This window comes from Centropristis striata, chromosome 11, assembly GCF_030273125.1.
Source record: "Centropristis striata isolate RG_2023a ecotype Rhode Island chromosome 11, C.striata_1.0, whole genome shotgun sequence".
In the NCBI taxonomy this organism is placed as follows: domain Eukaryota; kingdom Metazoa; phylum Chordata; class Actinopteri; order Perciformes; family Serranidae; genus Centropristis; species Centropristis striata.
In genome coordinates this window covers 12,562,305-12,576,248 of record NC_081527.1, presented here as the reverse complement: position 1 = coordinate 12,576,248, position 13,944 = coordinate 12,562,305, and the positions used below count along the sequence as shown (strand labels likewise).

Below are 13,944 nucleotides of genomic sequence, written 5' to 3'. Positions count from 1 at the left end.
AGAGTGCAGATTTGTAGACTTAAAGCATATATTTAAGTCTACCTTTACCAGCTGAAACATGGTGATGATAATACATTAATGCATCAATAACATAAGGTAATATATATTATTCTGAAATGTGCCATTCTGCATAATAAGTAGCCTTTTACTGTTGGTACTTTATTTTTATGATTACTTACTTGTACTTTTAGATTAGTCAATTTTTGATTATGATTTTGATTTTTTAACTTTTACTACTAAAAGTACAACTGTCAAGGAAAAACATGGATTTCATCTGTGTATTTTAGTGACATCATGTGTATTATTACTACAGTATTATTGTAATATTTATGTGTTTATTTAGTGCCATTCTTGACCACGACTACACCACAAAAACAATAATTATGGTGCCAAAAGATAAACAAAAAAAACCCTGTATATTTAATGTTGTATAAGGGGAAAAATAAAAAATGCACAAACACTTTGTAGTCCTGGACCTCGTAGTCCCTTTGCAATGCATTTATTTCAAGCACTGTTAAGACAATAAAAAAACAATGTCACACCAGTCTGCATCAGATACCCACATGGTAGGAATTTCACAAAGGCCAGTTTGTCATTTGGGGACAAAGAGTCAAAAGCAGAGCAACAACTTTTAACACAAACACAATAAAAACAAGTATGGAAATAATGGAAAATGACAGTTGAGCATCCATGTGAAAACATGAGGTTTATCACACACACGCTTGGAAAATGGAGATAAGAGGAGTCGTTGTGGAGTTTTATTTTCAGTGTGTGATTCAGAAACCATTGGTCTGGAGTTCTGATGAGGTTGTCACAAAATGAAGTCATGGATTTTAAAAGTACAACATCATAAAGGTCAGAAGATACCGTGACTGTTTGGTGTGGGTGCAAAAGACAAAGATGAAATCCCAAGAAATTAACAAGATGTGTATTGCATCAGAAATTCAGTGATAAATCCTACACAGACAATTTTACCCCCAAAGTACAACATACAAACTTCTAACTTGAAGCCCCACAATCTATGACCCCCCATTGAAGACTTGGTATGTGCTAAACATCCATTATAAAATTCCCACATTAAGAGTTCCCTCAATGCAGTCATAAAACCCAGGAATACAGGACAAATCCATCTGAAATAAGACCAGAAGCTGTTTTTGTTCCAAACAGTTCCTGAAAAAGAATAGAAAACAACAAAAATAGAAAATAATGAATAAAGAGCTAAAAAAAAAAAAAAAAAAAAACCTCACACTTTCAAATCTCTTAACAAAACCTTCTTTTGCAGTTTGGTTGAGATTATAGGAGTTTAAAAAAATTAAATATGTTGTGGGAATATTATAGTGGGATGTGAAGCATGCACAATCCTTTGAGGCTGACCACAATGTGAGATTAAGACGTTGCCACATATAAGTGACATTACACAATGTATCCAAGTCCATCTACCCTTACAAAGGTCACTTTCAAAAAGACACCACCGACAGCTGTTATAAGGTCCACCATTGTTTATACAATATACATCAACAGCATTGGTTATTAGTACTGCAACAAGACTTTTTCCATATCAAAATATACAAAAGGAGATCACCTCGACTCATTCCTTCATCCACGCAGGGCCTCTGGTTGAACTTCCCTGTCACTCTTCTTTTTTTCCCAGAATAATTTAACAAGTCCACACACATATTTGCACTAAAATGTAAACATTCATTCATAACACGCATTTAAAAAAAAAAAAACAGCCAAGGGAACCAGTTTTGTTTTGTTGCATCCACTGTACAATTATTGAATCTCACGGAGAAGGAAATAGTCCTGAAATATAAATGTGCTCTAACTGTTATACGGCTACGACAACTTGTGCAAACACTTCAGCTAGACTAGTTATGTAGGGAACTGGACGGAGGCTTGATTCACCAAGGTATTTGAGGACAGAGACAACAGCTTCCAAAGGTATTCACAAGTTTATCTACACACCTGTATATTGATCAGGTTATACCACCACCAGAGGAGTGATGTACGTCTTTTTCCTTTATTTATTTTTTTTTACAGGACAGACAGGAAGTGGAAGTAGAGCCCATGCATGCATGAAGCTTCTTATGTACAACTACAGTACCTCTTTTTAAATGGTTCCTATGGCTAAACCATGCTTTGGCACCACAGCTAGGCTTCTGAGTATTGAGATGTTGATATTTTTGTCCTTTTAAAAGTGTTTTTTTTACAAGGCCCGTGTTCGGTATCGATGAGTCCAAATGGACACCAAAACAATCTGTATGATAGAGAGGCAGCACAGAAGATCTTCTGAAATTCTATAATACATTATACGTCACAGGACAAACACTGAAATGCTGCATTTTCACTGCATAGTACGGCTCAGCTCTACTTAACTGGCTCCCTCTTATAGGGAGGGATAGTAAAGCTGGATGATTTGGAGAGAAAAAAAATCTAATTGTGATTATTTTGACTGCTATTGCAATTGTGACGACTCACGATATTGGAGGTAATGATCATTTTCTCTGTCATAAATGCAACATGAGATGTTATGTACTAACCCACCATTGGGTAGCCAAACAGCGACCACATTTTTTTAAAATTCACTTGACTCAGATTTTTGGAAATGGCAGCATGGCTATGGCGTTCAGCTGAATATCCCGCCATCAGTGAAATATCAAACAGGGCCTGGAACCAATGGTGAGCTTAGTGACGTCTAGCTGAACCATGCAGTGGAAATCAGGTTTATTTCAAAGACCCAATCTGAACATGAAACAACACCCACTTCTAGACAGGCATTGAGGTATAAAAATAAAATAAAAGGTACAATATCGACCCTTCTTTGCACCTTTGCTGTAAATCCCCAGTGAGAAGTTGTTGCGTGGCTTTTCTTTTGTGCAATTCATGAACAGCTGAAGCATCTGAGGCATTTTCAGCAACCGAAACAAGATGAGCATAAAAAGTCATAAATAAGTTTCTTCATTTAAAACCAAAAGTATTTACAAAATATATCAGTTACAGGCGCCACAGTGATTTGAGAACCAAGAGAGAGAACAAGCAACTAGGAAGTAAACATAGTTTGGCAGTCATTATTCTGTTAACAGTGTTGCAGGATGCATATATATTACCGAGAAACATCGATGTTAATGTGTTCTTCCGTCTTCAAGCGGTTGCTTGTGATGATTTAAAACTTGGTCACAGTTTTCTGGACACATGCAAGGCCTTCAAATGCAAGTACAGTAGCAGGTCAAAGACTTCACTTTTCAGTCTCCTCCTGAGTGAGACTCTTCTTCGACCTGTTCTCCCTGGCAAAGCGACAAAACTAAAAACCCTCTTTGTCTTTTGACTTGGCTTTCTGTGGTGTTGTTGTACCCTGTGATCCTCTTCCTTCCAACTTCACAGCAGATTCTGGCTGCGCCGAGTTGATCCAGGACGCCTTGAACGATTTCGGCTGTGTGGCCGGAAGCGTCGGGCTCGGCGTCGATTCTCTCTCCTCCAAATCATCAAAACTCACTTCCTGGACTGCCTCCTGTTTCTTGAAGGAGTCCCTTCGCTCCGACAGCGCCAGTTTCCTCATCACCACCACCTCTTTGGAGGAGTGGTGGTTGCTGCCGCGGTGTTGTGGCGAGGCGGTAGAGCGGTAGTGCTCGCTGCCTCCGCTGGCTGTGTCCTGGTGGCCTCTCTGCCCTCCTATGTACAGACCCTGGCGGCCGTGCTCGCCGACACAGACGAAACCGGTGGCGGTGTCCCCCTCCATGTCCTCCAGCCCCTCCCCTTCAGACAGAGGCACCTCCATGGTGTGGCGGCGGGTGCTGTAGGCTTTTCTATCTGCATGGTATCCTCCTGTCATCTTGTCTCCTGTAAGCTTCTCTGCAGACTGGACCCTCTTGAGGAGCGGCGACCGCGGCGGTTCTGCACTGCGGGGACGCACAGAATGGCGGGTGATAGTGGGAGGGGACAATGTCTTACCGTGGAAACCCTGTAGGGTCTTGGGGTGATTGGGGAGGCAGGATGGAGAGCACTGGGGAGAGAGGGGCTGAGGAGGGGGGATGCAGGCCAACGGTGAAGGAGGGATACTGCTGGTGGACTTGCAGCGGCCAGCTTTGGTGTAGCGACCCAAGACGTGGAGGGAGCTGGGACGGGCTTGTGGTACAGGCGAGTTAGGGGAGCTGGAGCAGGGAGAAGAACTTGAATCTGACAGAAAGAGAAAGAAATTAAAAAATATTTAGGGATCACTATTGGTCAGAAACGATCATTTAAACCTCATATTAAAAGCCTTGTGACAAAACTAAACTAAAATTGGGAATCTTTTTCAGAAACAAATCTTGCTTCTCTTATCAAGTCAAGGAAATATTTGATTTCTGCAACTTTCTTGCCTCTACTGGAATATGGTGATCTGCTTTTTATGAATGCAACTAATCAGAGCCGTAAGAAGTTGGACTGTGTTTATCATTGTGCTCTGCTTTCCATAATGGCTGTGAAAATCGCACACATCATTGTATTCTGTATGCCACGGCTAAAATGTCGTCTTTGTATGTCCGCAGGCTCTCTCATTGGTTATTTTTTATCTACATATCTATTCTTGGGCTGCTCCCCTCATACCTGTGTACATACATGTGTCGAAACCAAACTCTACGTTCTCAAAATAATGTACAGATGCTGATGCCAAGAGCGTGAACTGAGTTAGGTAAGAAAGCTTTTTGTTACGGCGCCCCTTTGTCCTTGAATAATTTGCAAAAGGAATTGAAACTGTCTGATCACAATCAGGGAATTCATATTAATTTTAAAGGACAAAGAAATCGCTTCCCTTGGTCAGTGTGACTGCTCCATATAAGTCGGCTACTGATGCTCACTCAGTGTTGTTGTGATGGCTGTATTTGTATTTAATGTTTGTGATAACTGTGTTTAATGTTGTAACTTGTCTCTTTTTTATGCTGCTTTCTTGGCCAGGTCTCTCTTAAAAAGAGATTTTTAATCTCAATGAGGCTTTTACCTGGTTAAATAAAGGATATATTGTTCACAACATAAAAACATTAGGCGTGAAGAAATTGACAGCTCCTGTTTTGGGATGCTTGTGACTCACCTCCGGAGTGGTCGGGAGCAGGAGAGCGACAAGGCGTAGACGGCCCAGGAGAGAGGCTCTGCGTGGGGGAGCCAGAGAGGCTGTCGCTAGATGACTGGTGGAAACCTGAAGAGAAACTACGACTGCTCTGCATGGGCGGAGGAGGTGTATGCTTAGACAGCTTCTTCAAGATGCTACGTCGTCGGCTGCATAAGATGAGAGAGGCATCAGGTGAGTTTTCTGTCTAGAATATTGTTTTTGCATGCTTACTTTGATTAAAAAAAAAATTGTATCAATGAGCCAAAAATATGCACCACAGTTAAAAAACAACAACAACAACAACAGCCAAAGAAAAAGAAAAAGACAACTTCCAGAAACTAAGATCCATTAAAATTTATATAAATGGAATTGTGATAGAAGCATTATTTGTGCAGCTCTTTTTGAGCTATGAATTAGCCTTTAAAATCAAGCGACAAACAAATGGGTGCAATTTTAGTCAAATTTAGTTTAAACAGACCAAAAAGGAAAGAAACAGACTGGGAGAATAGAAATATTTGACTGTAAACTGCAGTCACAGGCAGGGCAAGTTGTGTATTATGAATCTATACTAAGCTTTAGATGGGAGTTCCACAAGTCAAACAGTAATGTGTATGACTTGATCCTCTCCTGCTGTACCTGTCCTGTCCGTCCTTCCTCTTGCTCTTCTTGCTGCGCCGGGCCATTTTGGCCTTGTAGCTCGATTTTCTGGCAGGGCCAACCTTGATAGAAGTGTTCTCCAGTGCAGTAGTCTGCAGGGTGACCCTGTTGCCACTCTGTCCAACAAATAATTAACATAAATCTATAAGGCCTTCTCTCTTAGGTAAAGTGTATATTTCCAGTGTGTAGTATATTTCTTTGAGAGTAATGGGTTTAGACTTTTCTCTACTCTACTTAAACACATCAAAATACAAAGTATGATTGGAGAAAAACAGTATTAAAAATGAAAGTAGTCTTCATACCTTGAGCAGGAGCTCCACCACCTCAGTGTGGACGAGTCCTTGCACCGACTCCCCGTTGACGTGAGTAATGAGGTCGCCAGCCCTCAATCCTGCCTCGTGTGCTGGACTGCCTTCCTCAACACACTGTGGACACAAACACACACAACCTTAGAATAAAATTACTGGTCAAGCAACCATCTAATCAGCTGTTACCATGACTGACAGTGTTTCACCTCTGCAATTATTACAACCAATGTTTTCGGTTTACTTACCAAGTGAAAACAATAACAAATGTATACACAGAAGAGCTGATTTGGCAGGCTTATTCAATCTCTACAACCTTGACTTTTAAGGCCATCTACAAAAAAATCTGAAGATCCTGAAAGTTGTTTTAATGTGCATCTACTTTCGTTTAATATACATAATTTTTCATACTTGAGACACATACCCAGACCATGTGGTGGACAGTGTAGACATCGCTGTCCCCCATGTAGACTCTGATAGCTCGCAATGCGAAGCCAAACCTCTTCCCAGAGCTGTGGATGACCACAGGAGGCCTGAGACAGCTGATGCTGACGGAGAGGTCCCTGCTGGGGGACGAGTCTCTGGAAGAGGGGTTGGACGACAGGGACAAGGACGATTTGGGGCTCGTAGGAGGACCTGCTGAGTCATCTGGATTAAATAAAAAGATGATTACAAAGATGAGTGTTTATGGAAATATTTTTTTGCAGCATTCAGTATTTTAAACTTCTACCAGACTATAATAAATATGCTTATTCTAATATGTGTGATTCTTAGTAAATAACTGAAATGGGAAACATCATAATTAATCAAGTGCCATTATTGTTATCTTGGCTACAGTGTTGGTGTTTATGGTTTGTGTTTATTGTGTAAATTACACTGCATTGGGCTGTAGAGGGCACTGTAAACACACAAATAATCTAAGAAGTTACTAACAAATTACAGTCCTTTCTCTAGAGGACTTCTTATAAAAACATGATTAGGGCTGCAAACTGAAGCTGAATCTATACCTGCTTTAATGGGAACTAGGTAAAGCTAGCTTCAATTTATAGACATTTTTATCATCCTGTCTACCTGGGGTGATGATGAGGGACAGGCCAGAGACAGAGGCAGACTTAGGGACTTTTCCAGCTGGGGATCTGGGTTTCTCCGGGGTCTCCAGCTGGTGGGCGATGCGCCGAGATGCCCCTCTTCGGAAGGACGGCCTGGTGCCTGTGCTGTTGCTCCGGAGGCGTATTCGCCGTAGGTTGGAAACCATCCCGTCTAGAATGTGAAGGTATAGATCATGACTACTGGTGTCAATGAGAGGAGAGGAGAATGTACAGAGGCCCGTGTGTGTCGGTCTTACCTTCCTCCTCGGCGGAGATGGCGAAGCGAGGCATGATGTCGAGGCTCTGCGTGCTGTTCATCACCAGAGGGCTGGCGCTGCGCTCTGACTGGGACGAGCTGGATGAAGCCCGAGGACGTAGGCTGGGAGGAAAACATGAGAAACATGCAGGATTTCAGTCGGGTCATAGAAGGATCTGGTGCCTTTCCCTAGTGTGCTCTGAATGAAAAGCAGGAAACCTGACACTGCTACTCACACCCAAAGCCCAAAGCCTCCACCTGACCTGCAAATCAGGTGCAGCGAGTCAGAGCGCAACGAGAAAACCCTCGTCTGAACACCGACGCAGTCTCCATGTAGGAAGGATCAATGAATATGCTCGATATTTCATGGGAGAGAATTTTACACTTCAGTCTCACATTTTTTACAGACTGATAGCTAACGAGGCGAGAACGAGGCTATAATTCTTTTCCTCTCATAATTAGGACATCACTCTCTTACATCTCATGCTCTCACCTCCCTCTGTGTCCATCTGCCCTCCTGTCTCCACCAGCCAAGTTTTTGTGTCCATCGCCAGGGGAGAGGACTCCCCTGCCCTCCCATCGCTCCTCCTTCTCCTCACTGTGGCTTCGCTCTGACGATGACAGGCTCTGGTTGGATGGTGTGGAGGTGGACAGGTGCTCTGTGCTGCTGTACACCTACAGTTTTAAAAGAAAATGTGTTACGTGGAGGACTTTTTTCTCAGAGTTCACACCAATGTTTCATTCTATCAAAGAGTAATTAACGTAACATATTTATTTTCGTGATACATCTATATATACACACAGGATGTGAAATAATCTATGGGGGAGACAAATAAGCAGAGCAGTGCCTTGCTAAAGCGGTGAGCCACAGAGGAAAACTGTCGGAGTTCCAGAGATGATTCATCATCGTTTGTTTCATCATCATCATCTGAGTCCAGGTGGCAGTAGCGCTCCGATCGGGCTGTAAGAAACGCAATGAGAGTGTATTGAGTAATGAAATGTTTTTATCCTAAATTAAATCACCACCAGTCACCCTGCTCACTGTCCCATGTCCCTCTGGGTTTCAAACAAAGGTGTGTCTGTGAAATGTATATTTGTGTTGTAGTTAGGTGAGTCCACACTAGAACATTTAAGGCGTGCAAATGTAACTGGTCGGCCACATACTGTCAAAGTAACTGGTGTCCTCTTCAGTCTCTAGTTGAGGTATGAATTCTGCTTTCTGTCTCAGGAGGCCGTTCCAGTCCAGACCCAGGAAGAACATGTGCATCTTTACCTCAGTGGTTCCACCTAGAGAGCAAAAAATTAAAAGAAATTAAAAAAAAATCAGATGAACAGGTCTGGCTTTCATATGTGGTTTCCAGTAGGGCTGGGCGATTAATTAAATTTTATATTGAAATTATGATTTTGGCTCCCAACAATTATGAAAATCATCAAAATAAAACAATTATTGTGCCGTATTCTGTTTCACAGCTCTCAGACTGTCTTGTGATAGTAACTTAGTAAAAACAGGCAAAAGCGCACTGCTGTAAATGAACGTGGCACACTCGATTAGTGACTAGAATATGAAATATATATGTAATATATATTTATATATACACACCAATTTATTTATTATGTTATACATTATATTTTATATCAGTTATTGAAATGTAAATGCTTATAAACTATAAATTATTCATTTATGTAATCTTTTGTATTAGTTTTTTAGTTGAATTATATTTAAAGTTCAGGGAAAACCACTGTCAAATGCATGATGGGTTATGGAAGGGAGTTGTGTGTGAATGTGTGTGTAGTGTAGTAGTATATGCAGTGAATGTATATATGCATACAGAGATAAGATGAGCTGGGAAGACAAAGATACATATGTGACACAGAATTTGTGTATATATGTGTATGCATGTTTGAAGGATGTAGAACACCTTTACATTTCTCCACATTTAACTTTATTCCCTGACTATCTCTCTCTAGTGAAATCTGCCCTGTTGCCAGCAGAAGGTCACAGTGCAGAGCACCCTGGGACCCAGCAGTTTATACTCTAGAGGGCTTTGTCCACTCATTCATCATCAGTCACACGGCCACCAACCTGTTCCCAGACGCTCCAGAGGGCTCTGTCTCAGGAGTCTGGTGATAAGATCCTGGGCATCAGCTGGCAGAGCGTCCTCCCCGTCTGGCCAGATGATGTCATCTGAAGGACACACCAATGAAGGGATAAAATTACATTGAAACATCGGATAGACTTCAGGTGACTGCCAACAACCTAGGACTATAATAAACTAAATATTAAATTAAAATACAGATGCATCTCAATAAATTAGAATATCATGGAAAAGTCCATTTCCAGTAGTTCAAGTCAAATAGCCCCAACCAATTATTGAGTGCATATAGATGGACATACTTTTCAGAGGCCAATATTTCCATATTAAACATACTTTTTCAAATATGTCTTTTGTAATATTCAAATTTTTTTAGAGACACCGAATTTCAGGTCTTCATTAAATGTAAGCCATAATCATAATTAGAAAAAATTAAATTAATTAATTAAGACATGAAATGTTTCATTCTGTGTGTAATGGATCTATATAATATGTCCACTTTTTAAATTACTGACATAAATAAACTTTTCTATGATATTCTAATTCATTAAGATGCGTCTGTATTACGTAAGAATGTGATGACTCAATAATAATGCACTGAACTATTGGATCTCTTACCGTTGACCACCTGACCGAAGAGTTGTTCTGGTGTGTCCCCAAAGAAAGGCACACAGCCCACTAAGAACTCATACAGGATGATGCCCATAGCCCACCAGTCTACTGGCTTCCCATATCCCTGCCTCAGGATCACCTCTGGAGCAATGTACTCTGGAGTCCCACACACCTGTAGGAAGGAAGAGATCAAAGACTAATGTCAGTTAAGGCCATAAACACAACAGACAGATGAGGAGAAGAAGAGATGAAGAGACAAACCTGTTTGTCGATGAACTCTCTGGTATCCTTTTCAATATGTCCTTCATATAAGTTGGTGGTCATGTTCATTAGACCAATCTTTGACAGCCCAAAGTCTGTCAGCTTTATGTGTCCCATGGAGGTGATTAACAAACTACAAAAGACAGAAATGTTTCATGTTACATCAAACGCCAACCCCAAAACAGAGATCTCAGATTGTGTGGAAAAAATATCAAAGGCAGAAAGTTTTAGAATATTCTCTTCCGACTTCAAACAGATTGCCAGGCTTTTAAAGACGTTGGCAAGTCAAAAAAAAAAAAAATGAATAAAGCCTCAAAAGTAATTAGGTGCCGCCGCAAAGCAGAGGAAGAAAAAGTGAAAAGTGTGAAATGAGGACTCACTTGTCAGGTTTGAGGTCTCTGTGTACGATGCCATAGTTGTGAAGATACTCTAAAGCCAGAACAGTCTCTGCAAAATACAGCCGAGTCATGTCCACAGGCAGAGGACCGATGTTCTTCAACAGGTTGGCACAATCGCCCCCTTAAAGTACAAAGAGGCAGATACTTGTAGAGGCTTTCTGAATGACTCTTTTGTGTGGGTGGACATAAAAAGCCTATAGACAGTATTAACAATACAAAAAAACAACAACATACACATAAACATAGCCGTGTTTCCATTATTGGGAAGAGTGGTTGCTGGGAAAGTCTCAGGCCACGCCCTCTCAACTGTCTGTTCCCTCTGCGTGTCTCCATTACAATAAAAGGCCCCAGAGGAATTTACGAGACTCCAGAGGTGACGTGTGGTTTTCTATCATAGCTCAATCGCTTAGCCGCAGTTTTGACAGTGATCTGTGATCACATACGCGACAGATTACACACGGGCCACTGTCGCTAACTGTGCACAAAGTCCACCGCTGATCATAAACAAAGCAGCATGGCTAATTATGCACAGCGTCTCCGCTGATCATAAACATAGTGATTGTGAATTAACCGGCATCGCTAACTGTGCACAGAGTGTCCGGTGCTTGTTGTAAACAAACAGAGATCGCTAAGTGAACACCTCCTGCAGCAGCAGCACAAACACACTGTACTGCTACAGAGCTAACTGTTAGCCTATTAGCAATGTGCTACTGTGCACCTCGTTCCACGATGCCTGCACTATGAAAGGGCAGAAAATCACGCCTTCACAGGATCACTATGAACACCCTAAGGCGAAGAGCTGGCACAGCTCTTTCCAGCAATACAGCGGGGATTTGCGGGGCCACAATATGAAAGGGGCTTATGTTTATTGTTGCTTGTGACTACTCGCTACTTCGCCAGCTTTTACAAATGGCGCGTGTTATTGTGGCGTTGAGTACTACGTCACATCCTGCTTAGCGTTTTTTCAGTGGAGAGAAACAGCCCTGCTCTACGACGGGGCCAAAAAAGTCTGGTCAAAAGACCGCTCAGAACGGCTCATATTCAAAATAGGGGCGTTTCTACGGGTGAGACCCGACTTATTCCTGGTATTGGACTGTAATGGAAACACCCCTATAGGCTTAACATCGCTGATGTTGTGCACTACACACTACAGTTCACATGGATGAATATCACAACTGTAAATGAAAATGTTAGAGGGCTGCTGAGTGGTGTTAAGTGGGCAGAACCATAAGTTTACCCAAGTATGTCAGCACTGGATCCCAAACTGAAAAAAATTCATCCCTGAATCCCCTGAGAGTGTATCTTTTGACAATATTATATCAGTTTTTGTGCCATATCCTTGGCAAATAAATGGACATGTACAGGGACAGTTAAAACCTTACCTTCCACATACTCCATGACCATGCAGAGGTGCCTGCGTGTCTCAAAAGAGCAGAACATAGAAACCACAAATGGGTTTTCAGCAAAGGTGAGGATGTCTCGCTCCACAAACACCTGCTGGATTTGGTTTCTAAGCATCAGGTTCTGTCGGTTGATCTTCTTCATGGCAAAACGTTGACGGGTTTCCTTGTGGCGCACCAGAAATACAGTCCTGAATGGCAGGAGAAGGGAGGGAGAGAGGGACGGAGGAGGACAAAAAAAGAGACAAAAGGAAAAATTACAGGACAATCAAGGATAGGAGAGTTTATTAGGGAACGACAGGTATGGAGGGAGATACAGTGAGCGATTTTACAGAGGAAAGGAGATGAGGAAGCATACACATCACTTACGATCAGTTCAGACTTGAAATTACATTGCCAAGACAAATTGTAAGTGTAAACACAAAAATACGACAGCAACACATCCTCATTTTAGTTTCTTTTCCGCTTTTATTGGGCTCTCTGTGGCGTCCGCAAAGAGACTGAGTCAGTCAGACACAAACAAAGAAGTCTGTCTTACTCACCCATAGGCGCCATTGCTAATGAGCTTGATAGTCTCAAAGTCGCTCTCCAGTGGTTTCCTACGAGGAGGGGTGCAGGCTGCTCGGCTCTGAATCACAGAAAAACAGAAGCAAAATAACAGGAACTTAGTCGCTTGCTGCATCAACTTTATCAACTCCTTAAACTGTATAAATCCCCTTGAGTGTTATTTCATATTTCTTCAGGACAGCTGCTATGGTCTTTAGCATTACTTTACCCACCACTGATTGTTCTGTCAACCTGAGAGTCACATTACAATTCAACTACTTCATAACTATTTACTGTAAGCTCATACCTGTATAGGTGCTGCATCTCCTGTGTCATCAGACTCTCTGCTGGCCGCTCTGTGACTCGGACTCGTCTGCTCCAGGTGGACCATCTCTGTGACAGCAACAGACACACAAACCGAACTCCATTCAGTTTACAAGTTAAGTGAGGACAATGAGCGCTTATTCAACTGTTTGCAGACGACACAAACTGTCTAATGATGCTTAACAAAGTTACAACTGTCACTGTGTCCAAAGCATAATTATTAGTATTATATAAAATGATTAGTAAATAATGATTCACTGCTGTTAACTGATTAAAGTTTTCCAGTTGAGCAAATACAAATAATACAAATCAATACTGACATGAACTTCATGAACTTCTGTAAAGGCAATTTTTAATGTTCTCATCCACCAAACCAAATGTACAAACTGTTTAAGTGAAAAATTAAGGACTCAACAACACGCAAGCATGAACTAGGACTTTTTTATATTCTTATTATGTCTTCTATCTGTGTCTGTGTCTGTATCTGTATCTTGAGCTGCTGTGACAACTAATTTCCCCACTTTGGGATAAATAAAATCATATCTTATCTTAAATATTTTTTATAAAGGACAAATCCTGAAACATATCAATACAGTACAATGCATTCAAGAAGTATTCTAAAATCCCTAGATAGTCAGTTATACTAAAATACTAAAATGAAAAAATAAGTAAATAAATAAGCATCACACCTTCCAGGGGATCCCTGGTGAGGCCGAGCTGGCTGATGATGTATCTGGGAATATCAGTCTTGATGCCCTGGCCGACTTTGGCTTGACCCTCTGCCACCTCCAAACGTTGGTAAAACTCCTCTGGATCAAACTCCTGTAGAAAACACAGGACACATGTGGTTTCACTTAATTTTACAACATCATTTAGTCGGCCATTGCTTTTGTTTTTGCCGTGCTACATGTCCAAACATCATCC

At 41.4% G+C, this 13,944-nt stretch overlaps 1 protein-coding gene across 3 annotated transcripts in view; it reads right to left on the bottom strand.

Annotated features, from left to right (window-relative positions):
- Positions 1–461: 461 nt before the first annotated feature.
- Positions 462–13,944, bottom strand: part of mast3a (microtubule associated serine/threonine kinase 3a) — a 33,630-nt gene continuing 20,147 nt past the window's right edge. For all 3 annotated transcript variants that reach the window (XM_059344064.1, XM_059344063.1, XM_059344066.1), the window contains 18 exons: positions 13,710–13,842; positions 13,004–13,089; positions 12,693–12,778; positions 12,133–12,341; positions 10,733–10,871; positions 10,353–10,485; positions 10,098–10,263; positions 9,470–9,571; positions 8,551–8,673; positions 8,235–8,347; positions 7,880–8,061; positions 7,388–7,509; positions 7,114–7,302; positions 6,467–6,690; positions 6,040–6,162; positions 5,717–5,853; positions 5,063–5,247; positions 462–4,173 (listed from right to left, as the gene is read on the bottom strand). In XM_059344064.1, coding sequence (XP_059200047.1) covers positions 3,302–4,173; positions 5,063–5,247; positions 5,717–5,853; positions 6,040–6,162; positions 6,467–6,690; positions 7,114–7,302; positions 7,388–7,509; positions 7,880–8,061; positions 8,235–8,347; positions 8,551–8,673; positions 9,470–9,571; positions 10,098–10,263; positions 10,353–10,485; positions 10,733–10,871; positions 12,133–12,341; positions 12,693–12,778; positions 13,004–13,089; positions 13,710–13,842 — 3,324 coding nt within the window. In that variant the 3' untranslated portion in view covers positions 462–3,301. The remainder of the gene's footprint in view (positions 4,174–5,062; positions 5,248–5,716; positions 5,854–6,039; positions 6,163–6,466; positions 6,691–7,113; positions 7,303–7,387; positions 7,510–7,879; positions 8,062–8,234; positions 8,348–8,550; positions 8,674–9,469; positions 9,572–10,097; positions 10,264–10,352; positions 10,486–10,732; positions 10,872–12,132; positions 12,342–12,692; positions 12,779–13,003; positions 13,090–13,709; positions 13,843–13,944) is intronic.